The 20,823-nt window shown below is 44.7% G+C and overlaps 1 protein-coding gene across 3 annotated transcripts in view; it reads right to left on the bottom strand.

Moving 5' to 3' along the window:
• Window positions 1-1,989: 1,989 nt before the first annotated feature.
• Window positions 1,990-20,823, bottom strand: part of PIAS2 (protein inhibitor of activated STAT 2) — an 83,831-nt gene continuing 64,997 nt past the window's right edge. The window contains exons 11-14 of one of the 3 annotated variants that reach the window (XM_040421144.1): window positions 6,509-6,683; window positions 6,167-6,306; window positions 5,270-5,307; window positions 1,990-2,392 (exon numbers count right to left, since the gene is read on the bottom strand). In XM_040421144.1, the coding sequence (XP_040277078.1) occupies window positions 2,243-2,392; window positions 5,270-5,307; window positions 6,167-6,306; window positions 6,509-6,683 (503 nt within the window). In that variant the 3' untranslated portion in view covers window positions 1,990-2,242. The remainder of the gene's footprint in view (window positions 2,393-5,269; window positions 5,308-6,166; window positions 6,307-6,508; window positions 6,684-20,823) is intronic. The other 2 variants (XM_040421145.1, XM_040421146.1) reach the window with 2 other exon arrangements.

The following is a 20,823-nucleotide window of genomic DNA, read 5'->3' as shown; positions in this document are numbered from 1 at the left end:
ATGCATTGAAGCAACTGCCATGTGATTGGTTGACTAGATAATTGCATTAATGAGAAATAGAACAAGTGTTCCTAATAATTCTTTAGGTGAGTGTATATATATATTTGGTAAAATCTAGGCTCCACAGACTTCGTTAGCTCTGCCCATTTTCGGGCGGGACAGGGACCGGGAATCTTTCAAATGCCTACTGTATGCAGGGGCTCAGGAGGGTGTTATGGCAGGGAACTTCAGGGAAGCACATCCTTCTCCACTAGCTGCTGATTTCTTTCACACTCGGAGGGCACCAGTGATGGGAGCAGACTGTACATGCTCTGCCCTTACAGGTGAGGGAGAAGTGCGCAGGCGCAGATAGACTGCACAGATCATCTGGCATGGACGAGCTTCTTGTGAAGCTCCTCCATGTCGCGTGCAGCTATGGACGGATTCGGCTGCAGGGCAGAGCGGGGCTCAGGGGCCGTGGCTTCAGATAATAGAAAAAACTGGCAGATCTGCTTAATGACATATATTAGGAAATTAACTTTTTCCCTGCCTCCCACACAGTAGTAGCAAATACTTGGAGTGGCCAACCCCTTTAATGTGACCTTCTCTAAACTTTTGAATGCGCAGGTCCAACTGTTCAACGTTTCAGTACTTTTTGCACAACTTGCGTTTCTCTAACAAGGAGCTTAACGGCAAAATTCTTACAGGTGTTTCCTGTTTCAATTAGAATTGGTATTTAAACAGTCCTCCTCATCATGCTGTTCACATTTTGAAATCATGAGACCAAGACGACACCTAACAATTGATAAACAGTATCTCGCCATTCTCAGAGGAAAGTGGCCAATGAGCTTACATCAAAGAGTGTCATCAGCGGGTTGTAACAGAGATACAGAGAGACTGGAAGAATCATAGAAAGGCATCGAATTGGACGTCCTTTTGCCACATCCCACAATCATGACCTCTTCATTGTGAACAATGCCTTGCAGAACCGGATAATGAATGCCACACAACTCCAGACACGTTTAAGGGAGGTGAGAAGCATCCAAGTGTTACGTCGGCCCATTCGAAACCGTTTACATCGGCCTGGTCTGCGTGCTAGACAACCTGCACGGGTACCTGACCAAAGGCGTTATCGTCTTGCATAAGCCAGGGAGCATCTACGCTGGACAAGGGATCAGTGGGCCTCACTGCTGTTCACTGATGAGGTTCGCTTCACGCTGAGCAGAAATGATGGCCGCCAACGATGTTGGAGACAACAAGGAAAGCGCTATGCATCAGCCACTGTCACCAAACCAGCTTTTGGTGGTGGTGTTACAGTGTGGGCAGGTGTTTCTAGACAATACAGAACTGACCTACACTTTGTGAATGGTCCAGTGACAAGCCCATACTACTTAAATAACATCGCAAGACTTTTCATAATAACTTCAGAAATTGATTTATACTGTAAAAAAAACATTTCCCAAACTCTGGTTCGGTTCCAAGGTACCACTTGGAACCGAACCAGAGTTCGGGAAATGTTTTTTTTACAGTACAAATTAATTTATGAAGTTATTACCCGAAGTCTCACGAGACTTTGCGAAGCAATAACTTCGGCTCATCTGAGCCAATACATTCTATTACTGTACGGAGCTCCTGCTCTGTACAGTATTGGAACAAAGTTTTATGCGAATCGACTTCGGAGGTTTCATCCGAAGTCGATTCGCTCATCCCTAGTCAGCAGTGATCGCTCAGTGTCCGTGTACGCTCAATGATGAGCCCGCCAGTGATCTCTTCCATCTCCCAGTGGCTAGATATTCAGCAATTTCCCAGATGGCACATTACAATTTGTAGGATGGAATGATCGGCGTGAACTTTGCTCATGAAGATGGGCACAATTCTGATCCATTATCTAACTGATGGACACGAGGATGATTGTTTCGGTTCCATGTTTACACTGGTTGTTGGTGCTGCTTATTGACCACATCAACTTGAGTTTGAAATCTGAAGAATTCAGGCACCACAAATTTCAGGGATTTTATGGTTTATTTAAAAAAATAAGTATTTACAATGATTTCACTTAGTGCCTCCTATGTACATCAACTGAACATGTGCAACTCGCAGATCAACAAACAAAACTGCAGCAGAATGATCGCTCAGGTCCAAAGCTTGCTCCAAACACCAAATGAAAATTCTTCAAGGACCTTGAGCGTCTTAAAGTCTTAATTTTCTGTAAACAAATCAATAAAAATTAGATGTGTTTCTGGAGCTGGATAGGCCGGGCTCCTCACAAAGGTTTCCCGGGGACGTTCCTCTCTCCAAGGTCGCTGTCGGCGCTGCTTTCACGGTGGCTGCTCGAGGTTTTCGGCTTGCCAAGAGTGTGCTTGGCTTGGAGAGCCGCGTTGAGACTATCCAAAAACATAGGGGGATAGTACTGCTTGAAATAAATGGTACTCATAAGCACAAAAATGAGTCATGGTGAACATATTACACTCCAGCAATTCAAACAGCAGACTGCAGAGCAATATGGCGAATGGGATGCAGCAGGAAAACAGTAGAAACATAGAATGTGTCGGCAGATAAGAACCATTTGGCCCATCTAGTCTGCCCAATATACTGAATACTAGTAGCGGCTTAGGCTCTTTTCACACAGCTTATATGGAACTGCAGGAGAAGACGCTCAGGACGTCCATGTGCAGAAGGGTTATCCAGCTTTGGCAACCTTTTTACATCTAAAGCCCAGCCTGCTGTACCCATTGAAAATAAAAAAAACACTCACATGCTCTCCACTGTACTGCGATTTTCTGGGCCATGTCCTGTAAACTTCCAGAGGTAAGGGTAACGTGCACTGCAGCAGCCAATGACTGGCCTCAGCGGTGACGTGTCCCCAAGCAGCACATGACCCGGCAGTTATGTGCTGCTTGGGGGCAAGTCACCAACTGAGGCCAGTCATTGGCTGCAGCAATGCACTTGACCCCATCCGATGGTTTACAGGACAGGGAATGGAATACCGCAGAATAGAGCAGAAGGCGGCAGGTAAGTATGGTTCTTTCAGCAGTGGCAAAAGAAGTGGCAAAATTTCAAAAAGTGGCAAAAGCTGGAAAAACTCTTTTAGGCTGGGTTCAGACCTGAGCGTCTTTGATATGCGCGTTTAACGCGCGTTTTTGACGCGCGTTTTTTGCAATAGTAAACGCGCGTTTGACGCGCGTTTGTGTGATTGACTGCAATGTCCTATGGACACAAACGCGCGTCAAAACGCCCCAAAGAAGCTCAAGTACTTGTTTGAGCGTAGGGCGTTTTACAGCGCGTTTTTCAGCGCTGTAAAACGCTCAAGTGAGAACCAGGGCCATAGGGAAGCATTGGTTTTCATGTGTTGAGCGTTTTACAGCGCGTTTGAACGCGCTGTAAAACGCTCAAGTGTGAACCCAGCCTAAGGGTTATAGACACCTTTGACATGGAAAAAATAATTTTAACTTTTCTTAGCTTTAGTTGAAAGATTATCTCCTCTCCCTTGTACTGACCCCCCACCCCCAGTGCTGCTATCTCTCAAGGCGGGTACTCGTCCCAATGTTACAGCCGATTGTCTGAAAGGAAGCGTTCCTTCCCGACAGTTGGCTGCTCATTCAGTGAAGGAGACCACTGCATTTACATGCAGCGATCTCCTCCACAGTATGAGGACAAGGGATGGCTATAGCGATCCCTGGTCCCCATACAGAATCATTGTTTCTGGGCAGCAGATCGCTGTTTAGACCACATGATCTGTTGCCCAGAAACGATGATCGGTGGTGCCTGCACGAATGACAGGATCACCAGATGAACTAGCGTTTCACTCGTTCATCAGATGATCGGTGGCACATTTAGATCGGCAGATTGTCAGGAACGAGTGTTGACAGGAGCGGTCGTTCCCGTATAATCTGCCCGTGTAAATCCTCCTTAACACTGAGGGGAAAAAAGGGGAAAGAGCAGAGAGAGCAGTCAGAGGCAAAGCTCTGACAGATTTATGTCATATTCTGCAGCATCAGCAGCTAGATTAAGGACTTCCACACAATCTGCAGAAGCAGAAATTTGTATTTAAGACCATCTGGACAGTTTCTTAACTTTGCATTTAGGGAGCAAATAAATCATAAAAAATTATCAGCACAAAGGTGTCCATAGCCTTTAAAATACCCAAACTGTAAAGCGCTGCATAAAAAGGTATGTGGTGTCTCTACACCTAGGCGAGCACTTCCCTGAATACCCATTTAACACGTCCTCTCCTGCAGCTTCACTGTTGCCCCCCAGGAGGCCTATGTCTACTTTAAGGAGGCACAATCAAGCATATTAAAAAGCTGCAACTTGCTACTATTGCTGCCACCAACTTATAAGAGTGTAGGTCCCCTTCAGATTGTTAAAAATGCACAAATCATATACTTCATAGTTTTTAATACATAGAGCAGCTCAACCCTCTCTTTAAAATGAACACAAAAAGTTGACCAGGTGGGACATCAAAAGGGGTCTGCCACACCATGCAGAGTCAATCAGACTCCACATTACTAAGGCTACATTCACACAACAGAGAGAAATGGCTGTGATACGGCCAGCGGGGCTATTCACATTCATGGGTTGTTTTTTTAATGGCCAGCGAATAGCAGCCATCAAAAAATATGACGTGTCCTACTTTTGACCGTTTTCACAGCCAGATGGACCCCATTGAAGTCGATGGGACCGTTTTTAACGACCACTTAGACAGGAGTGCATCCGTCTAATGGAAGTTAAAAAACAGGTACACTTTGTCTTCTGGGTTTAAATAAAAATAATAAAACCTAATTTTGAAAATCTAAAAATAATATCTCATCCACTTGCTTGTGCAGGGACATTCGCTCTTCACGGGATGCAGCAGGACCTGATGTTCCCAGTGTGGTTTCCTGCTGCATCCAGTGGGGAGAGAGCATCCCTGCGTGTGCAAGTGGATGAGGTATTGTTTTTTTTTTTTTTTTACACAAGCAAAATGGGGCCAGTGGGAGAGTACTGGAATCCACTAATGGGGTATTAACAATACTAGTGGTAGTATAGGGGGAGGGATTTGATGTCCAGGGGGCAATGCAGGGGTTGGAATTTAAAAAAACAAACAAAAAAAAAAGCCAATTGAATGAACCCGTGTTTTAATGGCCATTAAAATGGACACATGGCCAGAAAATGGCGACAAAAATGGTTGAAAAATGACCGTGAAAAATGGAAAGTGTGTCTGTTTTTCATGCCAATTTTTTTTTTAACTGTCGTGTGAATGTAGCCTAACCATACTGATGGCAGCTGTGGAAAAAAGGGCTTCATTTACCTGAGAATCCACTGGTACCAAGGACAGGAAATCAAAACCTAAGAAGACAAAAATCATCTTTACGGAACTGTAGGATACGGGTTTCACTAATGCAGGACACTCCAACAGTCATGAGAAGCAACATGGAAAATATGGTATGAACAGAATATGACAATTTACACCGTAGTAACGTCATCCTCAACATTACTAGAAATACACATTGTGAAAGTGAATACATATTGCCTAATTATATTTCCAACATGATGGTCAGTTAAATTGCTATTTTGTTTTCAGGATAATTGCCTTTAGTAACAGGAGTGATTATGATAGAGCACGGAGTAGTGACAGAAATTAACGATCCTCTGCACTGCCTTACACTCCCATTAGCAGAATGCAGACTGCCTTCATGTATTCTGTCAACTGAGCCTAGGCTATAGGTAAAACAGTTCTCTATGATATCCCTCTGTCTTAAGGGGGTTTCCTGGGAATTGATAATGAGCACCTATCGTCAGGATAGGTCATCAATATCCAGCTGTTTTAGGAAGCGGCACTGCTCAACATAGCTCTGGTGTGCACTGCAGTCTCCAGGAAGCTTACCAAGCACAGTACTGTACACTGGATAGTGGCTGTGCTTGGTATGGCAGCTCAGCCCCTTTGACTTTTATGGGACAGAGTTGCAAATGGGCCATGTGACCGATGTACAGTGACATCACTGTCCTAGGAAGAGGCCTAAACATTCACACGGTACCACAGCCTCTTCTAACAGCTGATCGGTAGAGGTCCCGGGAGTAGGACCCCCAGCCGATCTGATATTGATGACCTAACCTGAGAATAGGTCATCAATATCAATTCCTAGATAACCCCTTCATTACAGTACGGCCAAGGGTTTTCTTCAGTAGCAGAGTACATAAAATCTACCTGGTAAATCTGCAGCGAGACCAGTGATGGCTGGATGGTGGAAGTGGTCTTGATATTCCAGCAAGGATTGATGTAAGGAGTCTGGCTCCATGCTTCCCATCTTCCCAAGTCGGATTGTTGACGGTTGGTAAGATAACACACTATAAAAATAAAAAAAAGTCAATTCCAAATGCATAAAACCCTGATGTAGCGTTAGGTGTGATTTGCGAGGCTTCTTCATCCACAAACTAGAGTATACTCACTGAAATGAACTGAAAAAAAAAAGTGATTTACAAAATAATGTAGAGGACTCCGGACACTACTCAGTGTTGGGAATGTAGGATTAGTCAAAAATCTCCTTACCCTTTGATCGGGGAACCCTGCGAGTCTGGCATATACAGACATTTCCTTTTACGAGCTGGCTCATCCTCGTCTTCAGAGGAGCTGTCGATGGTCAGGTCAATGACTTCTGCCTTCTTCTTCGGGCTTATCTCAGTGGGCTCTTTAGCAGAGTATGTTTTGCTGATCACTCCAGATCCTGTGAGACGTGAGAAGACACCAGATGAGGGCCACATGATAACAGTGCGTGAACGGTGATGTTGTGCATTTTCATTAGTATACAATATTATCTAATGACATTATAACCATTATAACCAAAATGAATGCTCATCTCATTGCCTTTAAGAATAAAATCAGCCTGAACCAAAGTTCTATTATGTGGCTGAGGAAGCCAAGATGAGTTCATGGCAAGTTCAGTTTATATAAAAATAATTGTGAACATGAACGGACATTGCATTGCATTTAAAAGTTAGTGCTAAAGATATGGGTTTATCTATGGGGAGTAAACTCTGTATGGTATATTTAGTTTACAACATATTTTAACCAATAATCCGTATAACGTGTTATCTATGTGTAACAATGTATATATATATATATATATATATATATATATATATATATATATATATATATATATATATATATATATTATACCGTGTATTTATCATTTAGAATGTATTGTAGAAGGTACAGAAACATTGAAGTAAGTTTATGTTAATTTAATTTCTGAGAAGAGTAAATGGAATTTCAAATGAATAATTATTCCTGGATGTAGATAAGTGAAATGTACAAATTCCGATGCAAAGCATCAAAGCAGTTATATAAATTTTTTATCAAGTTAACACATATTTTATATGTTCATATATAAATTTTGCTCTAAATTTATTGTTCTACATGTCTTTGATAAAAAAAAAATGTTTGGGTAAAAAAAAAATGGTTTGGGTAAAAGTTATAGCGTTTACAAACTATGGTACAAAAATGTGAATTTCCGCTTTTTGAAGCAGCTCTGACTTTCTGAGCACCTGTCATGTTTCCTGAGGTTCTACAATGCCCAGACAGTACAAACACCCCACAAATGACCCCATTTCGGAAAGTACACACCCTAAGGTATTCGCTGATGGGCATAGTGAGTTCATAGAACTTTTTATTTTTTGTCACAAGTTAGCGGAAAATGATGATTTTTTTTTTTTTCTTACAAAGTCTCATATTCCACTAACTTGTGACAAAAAATAAAAACTTCCATGAACTCACTATGCCCATCACGAAATACCTTGGGGTCCCAGCATGGGTATATGTAAAAAGACACCCCAAAACACATTCCCCAACTTCTCCTGAATACGGAGATACCAGATGTGTGACACTTTTTTGCAGCCTAGGTGGGCAAAGGGGCCCATATTCCAAAGAGCACCTTTCGGATTTCACTCGTCATTTTTTACAGAATTTGATTTCAAACTCCTTACCACACATTTGGGCCCCTAGAATGCCAGGGCAGTATAACTACCCCACAAGTGACCCCATTTTGGAAAGAAGAGACCCCAAGGTATTCGCTGATGGGCATAGTGAGTTCATGGAAGTTTTTATTTTTTGTCACAAGTTAGTGGAATATGAGACTTTGTATGAAAAAAAAAAAAAAAAAAAAAATCATAATTTTCCACTAACTTGTGACAAAAAATAAAAAATTCTAGGAACTCGCCATGCCCCTCACGGAATACCTTGGGGTGTCTTCTTTCCAAAATGGGGTCACTTGTGGGGTAGTTATACTGCCCTGGCATTTTCCAGGGGCCCTAATGTGTGGTAAGTAGGTAAATGACCAGTGAAATCCAAAAGGTGCTCTTTGGAATATGGGCCCCTTTGCCCACCTAGGCTGCAAAAAAGTGCCACACATGTGGTATCTCCGTACTCAGGAGAAGTTGGGGAATGTGTTTTGGGGTGTCTTTTTACATATACCCATGCTGGGTGAGAGAAATATCTTGGCAAAAGACAACTTTTCCCATTTTTTTTATACAAAGTTGGCATTTGACCAAGATATTTATCTCACCCAGCATGGGTATATGTAAAATGACACCCCAAAACACATTCCCCACCTTCTCCTGAGTACGGAGATACCAGATGTGTGACACTTTTTTGCAGCCTAGGTGGGCAAAGGGGCCCATATTCCAAAGAGCACCTTTCGGATTTCACTCGTCATTTTTTACAGAATTTGATTTCAAACTCCTTACCACACATTTGGGCCCCTAAAATACCAGGGCATTATACCTACCCCATATGTGACCCCATTTTGGAAAGAAGACACCCCAAGGTATTCAATGAGGGGCATGGCGAGTTCATAGAAATTTTTTTTTTTTGGCACAAGTTAGCGGAAATTGATATTTTTTATTTTTTTCTCACAAAGTCTCCCGTTCCGCTAACTTGGGACAAAAATTTCAATCTTTCATGGACTCAATATGCCCCTCACGGAATACCTGGGGGTGTCTTCTTTCCGAAATGGGGTCACATGTGGGGTATTTATACTGCCCTGGCATTCTAGGGGCCCTAAAGCGTGAGAAGAAGTCTGGAATATAAATGTCTAAAAAATTTTACGCATTTGGATTCCGTGAGGGGTATGGTGAGTTCATGTGAGATTTAATTTTTTGTCACAAGTTAGTGGAATATGAGACTTTGTAAGAAAAAATAATAATAATTCCGCTAACTTGGGCCAAAAAAATGTCTAAATGGAGCCTTACAGGGGGGTGATCAATGACAGGGGGGTGATCAATGACCCGGTAATGTATATTTTGTTTACTACTCGTGATATTAATAAGATATTTCTCTCGGTATATAGCCAAGAGTTCCCATACTGTGGGAATATATAGTGTTAGGCGCCTCCATAATGCTGATTATTCTCTTAGCAAAGATGCATATTGTTAATGGAAGATCTGACATTATTTGAAAAGAGGACTAAACCCTTGGAAAGTTATTTTCCATAGTCTGATTGCCGAGCTGAATGTTTTATCATATTAATATCATATATTTTTGATTAGTCATAGGAAAACAGAGTCAAGGGATAACAGTTATTTTCCTGTATAATCCGTGTTTCATTGTTATAGCCTGTTTGATAAACAGAAGATCCTAAGTTTCTCTTGGTATACGAGTCTGTTTGTTAAAAGTATGACATTGGTCGTCATAAATCACTAAGTCACACTGTGCTGATCATATAGGGGTGTGTTAGCACGACCGTGTGGTACATTTTGGGTATTATTTTGTAACTTCATCATCTGTTTTGCAATTGTATTGATTTTATATTTTTTGTTTTATAATAAACGATATATATACTTTTGCATATACAATTGTCCCTTTGTTTCACTGCTTGCACAAATCAAATTAAGATACTCGATAAAAAGAACTTAAAGGTGAATATGTCCGCCTGAAGGATAATACACTGCTCAAAAAAATAAAGGGCACACTTAAACAACACAATGTAACTCCAAGTCCACTTAGGAAGCAACACTGAGTGACAATCAATTTCACATGCTGTTGTGCAAATGGGATAGACAACAGGTGGAAATTATAGGCAATTCGCAAGACACCCCCAATAAAGGAGTGGTTCTGCAGGTGGTGACCACAGACCACTTCTCAGTTCCTATGCTTCCTGGCTGATGTTTTGGTCACTTTTGAATGCTGGCAGTGCTTTCACTCTAGTGGTAGCATGAGACGGAGTCTACAACCCACACAAGTGGCTCAGGTAGTGCAGCTTATCCAGGATGGCACATCAATGCGAGCTGTGGCAAGAAGGTTTGCTGTGTCTGTTAGCGTAGTGTCCAGAGCATGGAGATGCTACCAGGAGACAGGCTAGTACATCAGGAGACGTGGAGGAGGCCGTAGGAGGGCAACAACCCAGCAGCAGGACCGCTACCTCCGCCTTTGTGCAAGGAGGAACAGGAGGAGCACTGCCAGAGCCCTGCAAAATGACCTCCAGCAGGCCACAAATGTGCATGTGTCTGCTCAAACGGTCAGAAACAGACTCCATGAGGGTGATATGAGGGACCGACGGCCACAGGTGGGGGTTGTGCTTACAGCCCAACACCGTGCAGGACGTTTGGCATTTGCCAGAGAACACCAAGATTGGCAAATTCGCCACTGGCGCCCTGTGCTCTTCACAGATGAAAGCAGGTTCACACTGAGCACATGTGACAGACGTGACAGAGTCTGGAGACGCCGTGGAGAACGTTCTGCTGCCTGCAACATCCTCCAGCATGACCGGTTTGGCATTGGGTCAGTAATGGTGTGGGGTGGCATTTCTTTGGAGGGCCGCACAGCCCTCCATGTGCTCGCCAGAGGTAGCCTGACTGCCATTAGGTACCGAGATGAGATCCTCAGACCCCTTGTGAGACCATATGCTGGTGCGGTTGGCCCTGGGTTCCTCCTAATGCAAGACAATGCTAGACCTCATGTGGCTGGAGTGTGTCAGCAGTTCCTGCAAGACGAAGGCATTGATGCTATGGACTGGCCCGCCCGTTCCCCAGACCTGAATCCAATTGAGCACATCTGGGACATCATGTCTCGCTCTATCCACCAACGTCACGTTGCACCACAGACTGTCCAGGAGTTGGCAGATGCTTTAGTCCAGGTCTGGGATCCCTCAGGAGACCGTCCGCCACCTCATCAGGAGCATGCACAGGTGTTGTAGGGAGGTCATACAGGCACGTGGAGGCCACACACACTACTGAGCCTCATTTTGACTTGTTTTAAGGACATTACATCAAAGTTGGATCAGCCTGTAGTGTGTTTTTCCACTTTAATTTTGAGTGTGACTCCAAATCCAGACCTCCATGGGTTGAAAAATTTGATTTCCATTTTTTTATTTTTGTGTGATTTTGTTGTCAGCACATTCAACTATGTAAAGAACAAAGTATCTCAGAAGAATATTTAATTAATTCAGATCTAGGATGTGTTATTTTTGTGTTCCCTTTATTTTTTTGAGCAGTGTATAATTTTTGTGTATTTTTTTTTATCCTCTCTTTTATATGAAGATTTTTTTTCATATAAAAGATATATGAAAGTGATTGATAAGTTTTCTTTTATGGGGTGACGATCTCCTGTCAAAGTGTAACCCCTTCCCGCCCAGCGCCGTAATAGTACGGCGCAGCGGGACGTGACTTGCCGCCCAGCGCCGTACTATTACAGCCTACTGATTGGGCGAGTGCAGGAGCTGCGCCTTCCCGTTCAGCTGCAGGGGACCGGCTGTTCCCGTTAGCCGGACCCCTGCTGTATGCGTCGGCATCTGTGAAAACACTGATGCCGGCACATTAACTCCTTCAATGCCGCGGTCAGAGCTAACCGTGACATAGAAGGGGTTTGATGCGGTTGAGGGAGCCCATCGGGTCCCCACGCTGCTGTGGCGAGGACCCGATGGGTGAGAAGGCAGCCCGATGCAGTGCAGAGGCTGCCCAATGCCTTGAACGGCATCGGGACCTGCCTTCTACGGGTGCCCAGGAGATCCAGCCTCAGGCCCGGTCTCCTAGGCAACCTGATAGTGTATTACTCAGTGTCATACACTTACAGGCAATGCAGGTGAACGCTGGAAAAATAAATAAATACTGTGCCAAAATTACCAATTTTTTGGTCACCTTGCCCCAAAAAGTGTAATAATGAATGATCAAAAAAATTATATGTACCCAAAAATGGTACCAATAAAAACGTCAACTCTTCCTGCAAAAAACGAGCCCCTGCACAAGACGATTGGCAGAAAAATAAAAAAAAAATAAGGCGTTCAGAAAATGGAGACACAAAAACATAATTAAAAAAATAATAATGCTTAATGTAAACTTGAAACAAAGAAAGTAGACATATTTGATATAATTACGTCCGTTACAACCTGCTCTATAAAAATAGCACATGATCTAACCTGTCAGATGAATTTTGTAAAAAATGTTTAAAAAAAATAAAAAAGTGCCAAAACAGCCATTTTTTGGTTACCTTGCCTCACAAAAAACTTAATATAGAGCAATTAAAAATAATATGTACTCCAAAATAGTACCAATAAAACTGGCACCTTATACGCTAGTTTACAAAATGGGGTCACTTTTTGGGAGTTTCTACTGTAAGGGTGCATCAGGGGGGCTTAAAATGGGACATGGCATCTAAGGTCCCTTGCAGACGAGCGTTCCTCCCGCAGCTAGTCCGCATCGCAGCACCCGGCCTGACCTCCCATCGCTGCCAGGAGTCACATAGCATTATAACTCAATATAATGCTATGTAACCCTTACAGTTCTGGAATGTATTGGATAACACTGGCAGCATTATGCCAGTGTTATCCAATACATTCCAGAACTGTAAGGGTTACATAGCATCATAAATCAATATAATGCTATGTGACTCCCAGCAACAATGGGAGGTCAGGCCGGGTGCTGTGATGCGGACTCATTGCGGGAGGAACGCTCGTCTGCAAGGGGCCTAAAAAACAGTCCAGCAAAATCTGCCTTCCAAAAAAACATATGGCGTTCCTTTCCTTCTGCGCCCTGCCGTAAGCCCTTACATCAGTTTACGACCACATGTTGCGTGTTTCTGTAAACCGCAGAATCAGTGTAATAAATATTGAGTTTTGTTTGGCTGTTAACCCTTGATGTGTTAAAAAAAAAAATGGATTAAAATGGAAATCTGCCAAAAAAGTTCAATTTAGAAATGTTATCTCCATTTTCCTTTAATTCTTGTGGAGCACCTAAAGGGTTAACAAAAGTTTGTAAAATAAGTTTTGAGTAACTTGAGGGGTGTAGTTTCTACAATGGGGTAATTTATGGGTGGTTTCCAGTATGTAAGCCCCACAAAGTGACTTCAGACCTGAACTGGTCCTTAAAAAGTAGGTTTTGGAAATATTCTTAAAAAGTTTAAAAATTCTAAGCCTTCTAAAGTTCTAAAAAAAAAAAAAAAAAAAGACATTTACAAAATTATGCCAACATAAAGTAGACATATGGGGAAAGTTAAGTAATACATATTATATTATAAGGTATCACTTTCTGTTTTAAAAGCAGAGAAATAGAAATTTTGAAAATTGCAAATTTTTCTAAATTGTTGGTAAATTTGGGATTTTTTCATAAATACCACTGCTGGTATTGCGGTTTAGCAGCTCCTCCTCACACCTCCACTCTGATCTGCACAGATGCTGCTTGGCTCTGGCACCAGCTTCCACTTGGTAGGTGTGCTGGCGCTTGCAGTGCAGGAGTAAGATGTCACTCTTGTGGCAGGCTGCAACGTGGATATAAACTGCTTTCTCCTTTCAGACGCTGACTGGTGTGCTAGGCAGCAGTACATTTCCTCCTTCTTGTTTCTCCTTTTCCCTTGAAGGACTCAAGCTACTTTCACACTCGCCTTTTGGCTTTCCGTTTGTGAGATCCGTTCAGGGCTCTCACAAGCGGTCCAAAACGGATCAGTTTTGCCCTAATGCATTCTGAATTGAAAAAGATCCGCTGAAAATGCATCAGTTTGCCTCCGATCAGTCTCTATTCCCTTCTGGAGGCAGACACCAAGACGCTGCTTGCAATGTTTTGCTGTCCGCCTGACGAAGCGGAGCCAAACGGATCCGTCCTGGCACACAATGTAAGTCAATGGGGACGGATCAGTTTTCTCTGACACAATAGAAAACGGATCAGTCTCCCATTGTCTTTCAATAGAGTTCATGACGGATCCGTCTTGGCTATGTTACAGATAATACAAACTGATCCGTTCATGACGGATGCATGCAGTTGTATTATTGTAACGGATCCATTTTTGCAGATCCATGACGGATCCGCCGAAAAAGAGAGTGTGAAAGTAGCCTAACATGAATCTGTTCAGCCTAACTCCTGACTCCTCTAAGGCGGCTTTCACATCAGGTCTTTACATTTCCGTTCTTTTTATTAAATGATCTTGTAGAAGGCTTGCACAGAAAAATATTAATTTCTCGCCCATATTCATTGGGGGACACAGAGACCGTGGGTATAGCCATGTCCTCTAGGAGGCGCTGACACTAGTAAAAGCTGTTAGCTCCTCCCCTGGCAGCTATACCCCCTCCAGCCTGGAGAGAGAGCTTCAGTTTTTTCTAGTGTCAATAGGAGGCAAGACCTCCCTGCTCTGCAGGGATCTCCTGAAGACTTTGTATTTTAGTTTATTTTTTTCCCTTTTTCAGATGGGACAACAGTGGTCGCCTCGCCTCCTTGTTTGGTTCCAGCACTGTGTCCGGGAGCCGTTAAATTTAGGCCCCGACCTCACTTTGGGCCTACCCCTTCCTTCTTCCTCCGGCCCGCGCTGCGTCTCACGGGCGGAGGGCGATTCTAATGTCACTACGTCCCGGGCGGCGCACTTCCCCCTCTGTGCACCGGCCGACCTGTCAATAGAGCGGGGTGCATTCCGGTCGGCCGTGTCCATAACTTAGGCACCGGCTTCGCGGCCTACTAGGCCACAATCTTTCATCCCCGGGTATGGGGGGGCTTCTGCCAGGCGTGAATTGTTCCCGTCTTACTTCCCCCCCTCCCCCAGTAGCCCGCAGAGCCCCGCCCCCGGTTTTCAAGGCTTTTAACCCTTCCTGGCCAGCCATCTCTTGAGGCTGGCGCAGGATTATGCCTATCCGCAAGGCAAAGTGTTTAATCTAATTTAACCCCTTTCTGCCCTTGTCACCTGAGGATGGGCATCCCAGTTTTATTTAAAAAAAAAATATATAAAATAATAATAAAGAAAGTCTATTTCGGGTCCTGCCCCCTTAGACCTTATCACCGCAGGACCGCCCTGTCTATCAGACTGGGCCAGTGTCCTAACACGACAGAGGAGGACCTCTCAGTTCCCATTCCACCCTCCGGGCCGTTTAGTTGATAGGCACCACCTACGCAATCCAATGGTGGTTCTCCGGACCATTCCAATCACCCTCTGGGGTCCTTGGTGTTAAAGCACTACCTGCGCAATCCACTGTGGACCTCTGGACCTTCCCAATCACCCTCCGGGGTCGTTTGGTTGATAAGCACTACCTACGCAATCCACTGGGGGACCTCTGAACCTTCCCAATTACCCTCCGGGGTGGTCTGGTTGATCAAATGCTACCTGCGAAATCTACTGATGGACCTATGGACTTCCCAATCACCCTCCAGGGTCGTTTGGTCGATATTCTCCACCTGCGCAATCCAATGGTGGACCTCTGGATCTTCCCAATCACCCTCCAGGGTCGTTTGGTTGATAAGCACCGCCTGCGCAATCCGGTGAGTGAACCTCTAGAAGTTTCCATTCCACCCCCGGGTAGTTTGGTTGATAACTCCCTCCGGCGAGTCTGCGACCGCCATGGACAAGATTCTCAGAGTTAAGACTGCACACAACGGGCCAGAGCAGGATATATTCCTCCTCGGTCACCTCCACACCCCCACCCTTCCTCCCTAGGGTCACGCTCAGACGCACCCTCCTCTCCCTGGAGAGGTTCGGTCCGAAAGGGGGATTAGTGGTTCGGTCTCTGCCGTGATTCCGGTGCAATCTTCTAAGGTGGCGTCCGAGGTAGACAGCAGTACTTGTCGTATGCATTACCCCCTTCCTTAGGCGGAGTATTTGCACTACTACTAGATACAGTACGCCCTTGGATATTACCTCCCTCCATGGGGTCTAACCGCAATAGAGCTGTTTCAGTGCCGGCAGTCGGCGCTCCCCCTCTTAGTAGGTGGCGGAACTGCATTCCCACTGGGGGCAGTACTGTCTGTATGCATTAGTCTCTTCCATAGGTGGCGCTATGGCATTATCCCTGCTTCAGTGTTTACTGTATATCTTACCCCCTTATGTAGGTGGGGTATTGATACAGGACTCTCCATATGCCTTGATCTTTCCGTAAGAGGCGTATTCTCTCTACTTGGATTCAGTTCCTGCTAGATGCATTACTGCATTGCCACCCTTCATGGTGGGGTACTTGCACTACCACTGAGTGCAGTGCTTGCCTTAAGCATTACCCCCTTTCATTGGTGGGATAATTGCAACATTGCCCTTTCCACAGTGATCCACTACTGTGGGGAATAAGTACACATCTTGGATGTTGCACTTCAACTATGCCTGGGCTATAGAGGCATTAGCTTCTTCTACAAGTGGAGCGTAGCGAGTATCAATACACGCTGGTGCCTGTACTCTTCTTCTAATGGTATTCCACCAGTGGATACTGTGGCTGTTTCCACGTTGTGTCCTTTTCCTTCGGTGTCGGTTTGGGGCATGAATATGACAACCTCTCTCCTCACGGGGTTGCCCAGCGCCACTCATGTGTCCTAGTGTCCCCTATCTCCAGGGTCCTCCATTGAACCAATATGTGTCTTCAACAATGTGTAGTGCGTACACTATGGCACGTAATATTGTGATTACGTTCCAGCGAGTCGAGTATTGCACTGACTCTATATTCTCTATCCACCATTCCTGATGTGGGACGTGGTTGTGCTGGCACTCTGGTTCAGCTTTGCAGCGTGTTCTCCTCTGCTGGTGCGGAGTTTTCGCTGGTACTAGCGTTCGCAGTTGCTGCAGTGGGGCATTCCATCAGGTATGGGTTCTACCCTGACGTTGGCTTGGCGGTTGTTCCTGTTCAACGCCCTTCCCAGGTGGAGGGTTTAAGATTAGCTCTCCTTCCCTGGGGCAGTATGGTACCATGGCTTCTACTGGATTCCTCTAGTCTGCCCCTCAGTTTTGCTGGCGGGGCACGCTGCTGCTCCTACGGTACAGGGGTCCTGGAGTAGCCTTTACATACTCTGGCTCCTGCACGGTTTCTTCGTCAGGTGACGGATTCTTCTACCGCTTAATTCTGGGGCGTACGCTGTATGGCCTCCTCCTTAGGCGGAGTATGGCACTGCCACTATCATCACAGCTACTTCTGTGTAGTGCCAGTCTCAGATGAGGAATGGGCTTCGCCCTGCCACTTTTTCCTCGGGCTCAGGGTTCACGGCCACTCCGCAAACCTTTATAGCTCCTACGTTACTATTTCCCCTCATCTATGTTGATACAGGGTATTGGTTCTGTGGTGTTTTCTTCCAAGTTTTGTTCCGGCCCGACTGTTGGGCTGTGACGTTTTTCCAAATGCTACCCGTTGGTCCTGGGTGTACTACACGTATCTACAACTACCTCTCTCATTACTCGACTAGTGACTGCCATGTCAGTCCGATGTAGCCATGCCTTTTCACTGCACATTCGGTGGCTAGACTACGAGACTCACCACGCCAGGATGAGCGGGGGTGCTGTCACGACTGTTGATGGAGTTTTGTTCCTGGAACGGAACACCCCTTCTATTCTTCTTCCTCGAGGCAGGAGTTTTTTTCTCTCATCTTGGTCTGGTCTAAATTTCCGTCGAGCAGTGTTGCTACACCGTCAATACACAGTCGCTGACGGAACTCCACCGCCGGTGATTCTCATATTGTCTCTACTTTTACCTATCCAATGTGTTGATTCCTTGGCTTGTGGTTGGACATGCCTCATTCAGGCGTTTTTTTCTCAGTAGCTTATCAGCCAGCTTCTCAGTCTCCCCACAAGCCTCTTCGGCTCAGGGGGCATTGGTGGACCACTTATAATTTCCGTGAAGCGCTTCCCTTTAGCAGGGGTGGATCCTGCGGTCCTGGGTTTTTGGTTTGGCCATTATTTCCTTGCTGTGTCGGGTTCGGTGCTGTGTATCCTTTCCAGCGTCCTCTGACTCACCCGGGGCCCATAATACCTTCCTTCAGGGATTGGCATATACGGTTCCTCCATACCGTCCTCGTTTACAGCCTTGGGATCTGACCTTAGTCCTTTCAGCGCTCCGGAATTCTTCCTTTGAACCTTGCGGGAGATGTCACTCCGACTCCTGTCCTGGAAGGTGGTCTTTTTCTTGTGGCTATCACATCCATCAGACGGGTGTCCGGGTTGGGGCGCTCTCTTGCAAAGAACCTCCTGGTTCCGACAGGCATAAGCGGTTCCCCGGCCCGTTCATTCCTTTCTCCCGACGGAGGTCTCTGGTTTCCATTTCAATGAAGAAACTGTCCTTCCATCACTGTGTCCCTCCCCTTCACACCCTAGGGAAAGGGAGTTAGGTCATTTGGACGTTGTCAGGGTTCTGGCGATCTATTTGCCAGCCTCCAGTTCCTTCCGGCGTATGGACTCTCCTTTTTTGTCATCCCGGAGGGTCCTCGCTAGGCATTAGCGGCCTCCAGGGTGGCAATTGCACGTCTGCATTTGTTTAAGCATACTGCACCCGGGGCAGGGTTCCGCCCTTCAGTGTCACGGCTCACTCCACCAGGCGCTCTTGGGCTCGGAGGATTCAAGGTCCGGCCGCACAGTTGTGCAGGGCGGCTACTTCTCATTATGCACATTCGCTAAATTCTGCCAGGTGCACACTTATGCATCGGTGGGTGCCGCCTTGGGCCGCATGGTCTTGCAGGCAGCAGTTCTTAGTTGTCTGCAGGGGCGCTTGCTCCACGGGTCTGTGGTTTTCACTCCCTGTGGACTGCTCTAGGACGTCCCACGGTCTCTGTGTCCCCCAATGAATATGGGCAAGAAAACGAGATTTTTGTAAAACTTACCAGTAAAATCTCTTTCTCGCTCTTCATTGGGGGACACAGCACCCACCCAGTATTGTTGTTCAGCCACAGTGGTGGCTGTTGCCGATTAGAACCTGGTTCGGTTCTTGGCATTGTTGCTGTTACACGTTTTTCGTTGGTTTACTTGCTTCTCCTACTGCTTCTCACAAACTGAAGCTCTCTCTCCAGGCTGGAGGGGGTATAGCTGTCAGGGGAGGAGCTAACAGCTTTATCTAGTGTCAGCGCCTCCTAGAGGACATAGCTATACCCACGGTCTCTGTGTCCCCCAATGAAGAGCGAGAAAGAGATTTTACTGGTAAGTTTTACAAAAATCTAGTTTTTTGCAGATGACACTAAACTGTGTAAAGTAATTAACACGGAAGAGGGCATTATACTGTAGATATACACCACAGAGGGCAGTATACTGTGTATATACACCAGAGGGCAGTATACTGCACATATACACCACAGAGGGCAGTATACTGCACATTTACACCACAGAGGGCAGTATACTGCGTATATACACCACAGAGGGCAGTATACTGCACATATACACCACAGAGGGCAGTATACTGCACATATACACCACAGAGGACAGTATACTGTGTATATAGACCAGAGGACAGTATACTATATATATATATATATATATATACACACATACACACACTACAGTATACTGTATATATGCACACACACACTACAGTATACATACACACTACAGAGGACAGAATACTATATATATATATATATATATATATATATATATATATATATATATATATATATATATACTGCACGATATGGGAATTTTGTGCGATTGCGATTAGGGCCCTAAAAATTGCGATAACGATATGCGATATTTTAAGGGAATTGTGCTAGAGGTCTATTTGCTTGGATTTTCAAGGAAAAAGCACACAGAAATTACTGATAATGCTGAAATGTAGTTATGCTTAACTCAAGAACTGAAATTCACAGTGTTTCAAAATAAAACATTTTACTAAATTAAATAACATATTTGCATTACTGCAAAAGTACAAAATACAAAACTTGCCATTTTCTTAATAGCACTGCACAGAACAGATAAACAGAATAAATAGAAGAACATTTGTTCATTAAAATAACGACTTGCCTCCAGCCCCTCCTCCCTCCCTGCACTGTAACTGATGTATCGCTGGCCGCGCTGTGCAACATAGCGGCCGGCGATACATCCGTGTCAGCCACGTAAAAAGTCAACCATCGGTTTATAAGACGCACTGCAATTTTCCCCCCACTTTTGGGGGGAAAATAGTTTGTCTTATAAAGCGAAAAAGATTTATTGCGATTGCTTTGGCGATATATTGTGCAGATATATAGATATATATATACACTGCGTGCAGAATTATTAGGCAAATGAGTATTTTGACCACATCATCCTCTTTATGCATGTTGTCTTACTCCAAGCTGTATAGGCTCGAAAGCCTACTACCAATTAAGCATATTAGGTGATGTGCATCTCTGTAATGAGAAGGGGTGTGGTCTAATGACATCAACACCCTATATCAGGTGTGCATAATTATTAGGCAACTTCCTTTCCTTTGGCAAAATGGGTCAAAAGAAGGACTTGACAGGCTCAGAAAAGTCAAAAATAGTGAGATATCTTGCAGAGGGATGCAGCACTCTTAAAATTGCAAAGCTTCTGAAGCGTGATCATCGAACAATCAAGCGTTTCATTCAAAATAGTCAACAGGGTCGCAAGAAGCGTGTGGAAAAACCAAGGCGCAAAATAACTGCCCATGAACTGAGAAAAGTCAAGCATGCAGCTGCCAAGATGCCACTTGCCACCAGTTTGGCCATATT

The sequence above is a fragment of the Bufo bufo genome, chromosome 2 (genome assembly GCF_905171765.1).
Source record: "Bufo bufo chromosome 2, aBufBuf1.1, whole genome shotgun sequence".
NCBI classification, from domain to species: Eukaryota; Metazoa; Chordata; class Amphibia; order Anura; family Bufonidae; genus Bufo; species Bufo bufo.
The sequence above is the reverse complement of the archived record's forward strand: the minus strand, read 5'-3'. Positions and strand labels throughout refer to the sequence as shown.